General features: G+C 42.5%; 1 protein-coding gene across 1 annotated transcript in view; it reads right to left on the bottom strand.

Moving 5' to 3' along the window:
- Positions 1–6971, bottom strand: part of ARHGAP42 (Rho GTPase activating protein 42) — a 208959-nt gene that overhangs the window by 6947 nt on the left and 195041 nt on the right. Inside the window, exons 19-21 of the mRNA XM_006775261.2 lie at positions 5535–5915; positions 4996–5152; positions 2589–2651 (exon numbers count right to left, since the gene is read on the bottom strand). Of these exons, the coding sequence (XP_006775324.1) occupies positions 2589–2651; positions 4996–5152; positions 5535–5915 (601 nt within the window). The remainder of the gene's footprint in view (positions 1–2588; positions 2652–4995; positions 5153–5534; positions 5916–6971) is intronic.

The following is a 6971-nucleotide window of genomic DNA, read 5'->3' on the forward strand; positions in this document are numbered from 1 at the left end:
GCCTCGGTGCACTGAAGAGGATGCGAAATTACACTGTCAGCTATCAAGTCTCTCTTCAGAAGCGTCTAACATCCTTTGCAAAGGATTCTGAAATCCCTGCTTCCTCGTGCATGGCAGAGTAAAATAATAACATCTACTGTCCTGAAAGCCATTTCTTCCCTCTTCCTGTGGAAGGTGACCTGATCACAAGTCCCAGTCCAATGCCAAATGCTGCCTAATGCTGACGGGCAGATTTACAAACGTTTGATAGGGTCAATGCTTACTTAACTATAAGCAAAATAAAAAAGTCACCAAAAAGACACTGATACGGTGTTTTCTGGAGAGTCACTTAACAATGATAAACACACACACACACATGCACTCCCTCACACTTTCTGGTTGCTGAGAATTTCACTGCTGAAGGAAGTGGACATGCACACAGATAATATTTTTTTAAAATCCCAAGAAGAAAGATATGTCTGAGGGGTGAAAACCAGTGTCCTCTTCCAATGGTCTCCTTGACTTTTTGCAGCTTGTACCATGTTGATGATACCTGTTCCTTCTGATCATTCCTTCACATTGCTCTTTGCTAGACCTTTAAACGAAACCATTCCCCAAAGACCAATCACTGCTCAGGCATTTTTCCTGTACACTCAGCAAGCCCCACCTTCATCTACACAGAGAAACTGAGAAGTCTCTCAAATGGCAAACTCCACACCGTCTACCAGCTTCTCAATGTTCCTCAGGCTCCTCAAACATTATGGCCAGAATTTTCCTCTCTTCCATGTAACCACACAGGCTGAGACCAGAAACTAAACGGCCATTGTTTCTGACACTCAGTCTCAAAGACTTGGATTCTTCATTCCCAGTATCAAAGCAGTTGCCAAATCCTGATCCTATCCATAAAGTTCTCCTTATTGCTTTTCATGCTTTTGTTACTGCTCGATGTAAGACCTTTAAATCTGACCAATTCCATCCTACGTGGTTGACTGTACTTTCCTCTTCGCAACTCCTAGAAAATCCACTTGGAATGATCTGTGGGGTGTATCACTGATTAGATCACCCCTTTGCTCAATGACTCCCAACGCGCCTGTGGGGGCTCCAGAGATGTTACTTTTCTGTTGCTCAGGATCATGCATTAGAACAGCGGTTCTCAACCTGTGGGTCGCGACCTCTTCGGGGGTCAAATGACCCTTTCCCAGGGGTTGCCTAAGACCGTCGGAAAACACATATATAATGACATATTGTTTTTGTGATTAATCACTATGCTTTAATTACGTTCAATTTGTAACAATGAAATTGGGGGTCACCACAACGTGAGAAACTGTATTAAAGGGTTGCAGCATTAGGAAGGTTGAGAACCACTGATATAGAGGAAACAAAAGTAGTCAATGTGTTGGTAATTGTGAAAGAATAGAGGATCAGAATATGGGGGTTCTTTACACTGTTTACTTTTTGCATACTACTTATATACATTTTTTATAAGTAAATCCCTTTTTTCAAATACCAACCTTTACACTGGACTTATATTTTTAAGGCACCGATCAAAATCTTTTTCTCTGATTTCTTCTGTAACTCCAAGGTTATACACGTAGGGAGTGGTGGGACCAAGAATTGAATGTGAAGTCCACTGTGTTCCTTGCTCCCTGTCTCTTGGTGAAAAGTTACATGGTCCACATGCTGTTGACAGAGACCGTGATTGTTGACCGTCATCAGAAGTTGATTTATAGCAGTATTTAGAATGTAAAAGCATATTAAAAATGCACAGACTGATTGTTGAACATTTGAGGATATCTTTATGATACGACAGCATTCTGATTTACTTCCATAGCTTGCTGTTTTAAAGCTCTGTGGGATCATCTCTGATTACAGGACTTGAGTTATCTGTTTAGAGCTTCCTAATAAAAGGGCTCCATCTAGTGGAGCAATTCAGCCATGTAGCTGCAGAGACAAGTAGCAAGGTTAAATATCTCCCACTAGGGCCTACAAACCATGACAGTTTTAGAGATAAATGACATTGGCTCTGACAGGCACATGCCTAGTCTTCACCATGCCTTGATAAAGAAGGAAGAAGTTAAAGATGCTAAGCAGAGGTAAGATCCATGCAAACAGTCTGCAATCTGCCATATGAATGCAATGCACCGACCAACATCCTTGAAAGATACCAACTCTGGGGATTTTAAAGCACTAATATGTGAGGGCCTTTCTAGGCTTTGGAAACAATAACAACAACAACAATAAAACAGCTTCTAGGACAAGTTCTATAATTTCGAAGTCAGGTATATATTTTTGAAAAATTTCCACTAACTGTTACCAAAGGAGTCTCTGGTGTGCAAAGGGTTAAAGCAACATGTGTCTTCTGGAAGACCTGTTTTTTTAGAACTCTTCCTTTATGAAGATTTTAGCAGATGAAGCATCACCTTCTCAGTCTAAGACACTAAGTGCTGTTCTCAGACATGACCTCTTCCACATGAAGAGGCAGTGAATGTGAACTTGACCATCTGCAGAATTGGGGGCAGAGCTGTCAAAGATGACCCACCATGTCCACACAAGGCAACAACCTCACCACTATTTTATTTATTTATTTTTACTTTGTTTTGAAGACTTACCGCCCAGAAGAAACTGGCTTAACTGAACCAACATTTTCAAACAGTTGGGCTTTCGCTGCCACACTGAAAAATAATTTGACAATGCAAGTTTCATTAAATCAACTAGAAAATCATTCAGCTCAAAATGAAATTCAGAGTTATCACTTAATCAAAACAAAAGCGATTACTTAAGAACTGTCCCTAAAATTTGACCTGACTTTTCATTGTTTTAAGGTTTAATGTGGGAGAAAGTTTCAGCTCTGATCTCCAGCTCATGGAGTATCAAATTGTAATAAACCTAAAGGTACCCTTTCTGGGGATCTTGCTGTCCTCATTTTTTCTACCTCAGAAAAGTGGGAGCAGTAAAAAGGAACATTTTCTCCCTACTTTGCTCCAGGCAACAATAGTATAGACTGCTGTAAAGCCACAGAGAAAAATCAAATCTACATGACAAAAGAATTGTTCATTCTGATGGATAAGACAAAACTACTTCATGTATCCTTTAATATTTGAACACAGTTACCATAATATAGGAAGAGATAACTGAAAATATGGCCAATAAATAAATTTGTGGAATCAAATCTTGTTGCAAATCTTGGGGGAGGAGGGGCATGGTCTGTAAAGAGGTGATAAAATTAGGTAGAGGGTGAAAAAAATGAAAACTAAGCCACCTTCGGTAATTAGAAATGTTTCTAGCTATACCAGAAGAGATATCAAATTCCTTGGTATTCTAGATTTTTAAAATCTATTTTATTTCTCTGAAAAATTCTCTCAGAACCTGACACAGAATGTACGCTCTCTCATCAATCTCATCTTTTACTATCAGTAAAATAACAAAACAGAAGCTCTTCTCTTTCCCCTCAGAAAGGAGACGGAGTTTATTTTCCCACCTCCCTTGACATATTGGCTTAAAATTTAATTTCCTTAGTGGCTAAAACCACACACACTGGGGAGCAGATAGATTTACCAATATACTTGTCTATATCATGGCAGTTAAATGTCTGACCCAGAGAGATATGTGTTAAACACACTCTGAAACCAAAAGGGTTGTGTCAGAGAAAGGGAGGAACAAATGAATTTAAGACACTTTGTATGGAAACAATCTCAGTAAAATGTCTTACTGGACTTTTGAGGGAAAATTTAAGTGTCAGGAATACCACGATATTGAACATGGGCATAGTATAGTATGTAGAGCACAGATTCAAGCCAGGAACCCTGGGTTAGGATCCCAGCTCTACACTTACTAGCTGAGGGTATGTGGATTGGTTCCTTAAATTCACTTTTTAAAATTTTAGTAGTATTTTTAATTGAAGTAACTCGATATACAATATTGTAAAATCCTTAAATTTTCTGAGTATCAATTCCCATCATCTCTAAAATGGTTTATACAACCCACTGGATACAGTGGACGATAACATGTGTCAGGGGGCCCTAGTGATAGCCAATACAGCACTTGGAAAGGCTCAGCAAAAGCCTCTCTGGATTTTGTTTAGTTGTTTATGCAGGTTCCCATTTTCTCCTCTTTGACCCCCTTTCTGCTCACATCTGTGTACCTTACCTTCTCAGTCTACACTTCTGGGTCGTTTCTTTTGATTAGAAGGACTGACTTCTTTTGCCTATCAACGTTCCTTGTTGTCTAAGAGCTTGTTTAAATCAGTGAGTTCTCAGACAGGAGACATATGACCAGGAGGAGAGAAAGCCAACCTTCACAGCCAGGAAGCAGTTTATTTCTAACAGAAAGGTTAGGCGGGACTATCATCTGGGCCTGGCACCACAGTCTCCTCAGCTGACAAGTTGATATTCAGCTTTTATAGGAAAGTTTCTAGCTTCGGAGCCCATAGCTACTCTATTATACATCTATTAGAGGTCTGGTGCACTATATTCATGCACTGGCGGGGGGGGGGGGGGGGGGCTGGGTCCCTCAGCCAGGCCTGTGCCCTCTTGCAGTCTGGGACCCCTCACGTCTTACCACCCACCTGCTCGCTGCTCCTTACCACTTGGCTCACTGCTCTTTCCTTAGTGCTGCCATGAGCCCAGCTTCTGGCTGAGCAGAACTCCCCTTACAGGAGTGCACAGACCACCAGGCGGCAGCTCCTACATTGAGCGTCTGCCCCTGGTGGTCAATGTGCATCATAGCAACCGGTCGTTCTGGTTGTTCCGCCATAATGGTCGCTTAGGCTTTTATGATATAGATTTTCATGTCCTTAAATTAAGCCATAGTCCTGCGTCTAAGGAAAGTACTTGATGTGCCTGCCCATGAGTAGTTTAGATATATCCTAAGGCTACTGTAGCTTCCACATCACATTTAGAAGAGAGCAGGATTTGGCTACATCCACTCCCCAGATGAGGCATTCAGTGGTAGAAGCGCCAAGGGCTCCCTCAGCCCCATGCACCCCCTGACAGACCCAGCAAACTCACTCTCACTTACATGGAGCCTGGTCGCTGGTAGCCATTGCTGGAGGCAGTGTCTAGCCTTAACCTCCTGCACATTTTTGGAGGCAGGTCTGGGTTTGGTGGGGCTTTAGGTGTCTCTTTAGAACCTATGGAAGTTAAGCTTTGAGTGGAACCGCTATAGCTCTTGTTTCCTAGAAAAGAAAACCCAAAAGAAAAACAGGCAAGGTGTTATTAGACAAAATAATAGCAATAACACAGCCCATGCGTGTAACAAAAGGAAGCATTCTTCTTTGAGCCCAAATGAGACGGTACAGAATGTTCCTCAGCACGGCTGCCCATCACCCAGGGAGATCAGAATCGACAGCAATTACAAAGACATCACCTCACGGAGATAGAGAGAGCCAGGGGAAAAGTCTCAGTGCAGAGGAGTCTGAAAAATCCCAGCTCAGGAACAAACTAGATAAGCATCATTCATTTCTGCCCCATTAGCTTCTCCCTTGATTAATCACGCGGAACAATCCGGCAAGTGGCAGGGAGATAATGACATCTTGCGTAAGCTCCACTCCGGCTCACCTTCAGTGGCAGCGAGGGACCTGAGGAAGGTAGCTGAGGCTCGTTTCTGTCCTGAAGTCCCATGAGACCCTTTCTTGGCCAGGTCTATGCGTGGGGAAACGTCCCCTGGGCTGGTGACGGAGGCCACGCTCTGGCAATCTGATTCTGCATCCGTTTTGGTTGCATCTTCTCTAGAACTGGATTCAGGACTAGTTGTCCAGAGACCAAGACTCTTCTGTCCATTGGACGGTGACGGGGATGCAATCCAGGGAATCCCTCCGGACTTCTCCCTGGGCTGGCAGGAGGTGGACTTTGTCGTGCTGTTTTGTTCGGAGGAGTGAGAGGAGAGGGACTCAATGCTCCCCATGGGTGTGCTGGCTGGGCTGCTGCTGTAGGAGTCGCCTGAGCAGGAGCGGGAGAGAGAAAAGGACAGAGGCTCTCTGTTGAGAACAGCACCACCAAAACCCTTCCATTCTCCAGCTCACACAGGGCTTGTGGCCGTCTGATCCCACCAAAGCGATGGGCCTTCACCTGGCATGGAGAACTGTCCTCAGTACTGGAGACAGCCTTTAAGGGATGCTTTTGAACTTGGTGAATGCATTTTTCAATACTATTCAAGGGGGATTTTATATGTGCCCTGCCCCTGTGAAATGATGTTACTTCTTACGGCATGAGTGGGCAGACCTGAATTCAGACAAAATTCTGAAACAGGGCTCACAAGTAAGAAAAATGATTCCATGATGATATTACAAAACAATCAATGATAGGGATATTAAAGACATATTTCTGCCCTTTTTTTTGTTTTTTTTTTTACTTTTCTGATCTTAGGGGGTTCTGAACTACAATGCATCCGAGTCCTCCTCCATTCAAAGGCACCGTTAAATGTCAGCTGCAAATTACAAGCTGCTCTCAATTTAAAAGAGAGGACTTTTCCATTTCCTGTTAAGAATATAGCAATGTAAGAAACTGGCTGTTTAACTGGGTGCATTTTTTAATGTTCCTAAAAGTAAGGTATACGGAAAAAAAAATCAGAGAAACTGTAATGAAGTGTTCAAATATGTCTAAATTAAAAAGTAGTGGTTTCTATTAAATATTGATTGTGGAAAAATTGGGGGGTTTAGGGGTATGAAATAAAATGAAAATGGCCAGTTTAACACATCCTATGGGCTCAAGCTGCCTCCACCTCATCTTGGGGCCTGGCTCAGAGCAAGTAAGTTAGTGATAATGTGTGGTTTCGTTTCTCTTACTTCTTTTCTTTCTCTCTTTGAGATACTTTGATACCCAAGAGATGATGCTTTAAGAACATAATGTGAGACGAAGAAAGAAAATGCTTCAGCCAGTCTTTCTCTGGCTTTCTTCTCTACACTCTGACAATAGAACAAAAGCTTCCACAAAGTAGCACCTCATGTACTTAATCACAGTGGCAGGAAAAAAGGTGGTGGTGGTGGTGGGGGGGTA

The sequence above is a fragment of the Myotis davidii genome, unplaced genomic scaffold (assembly GCF_000327345.1).
Source record: "Myotis davidii unplaced genomic scaffold, ASM32734v1 scaffold8, whole genome shotgun sequence".
In the NCBI taxonomy this organism is placed as follows: domain Eukaryota; kingdom Metazoa; phylum Chordata; class Mammalia; order Chiroptera; family Vespertilionidae; genus Myotis; species Myotis davidii.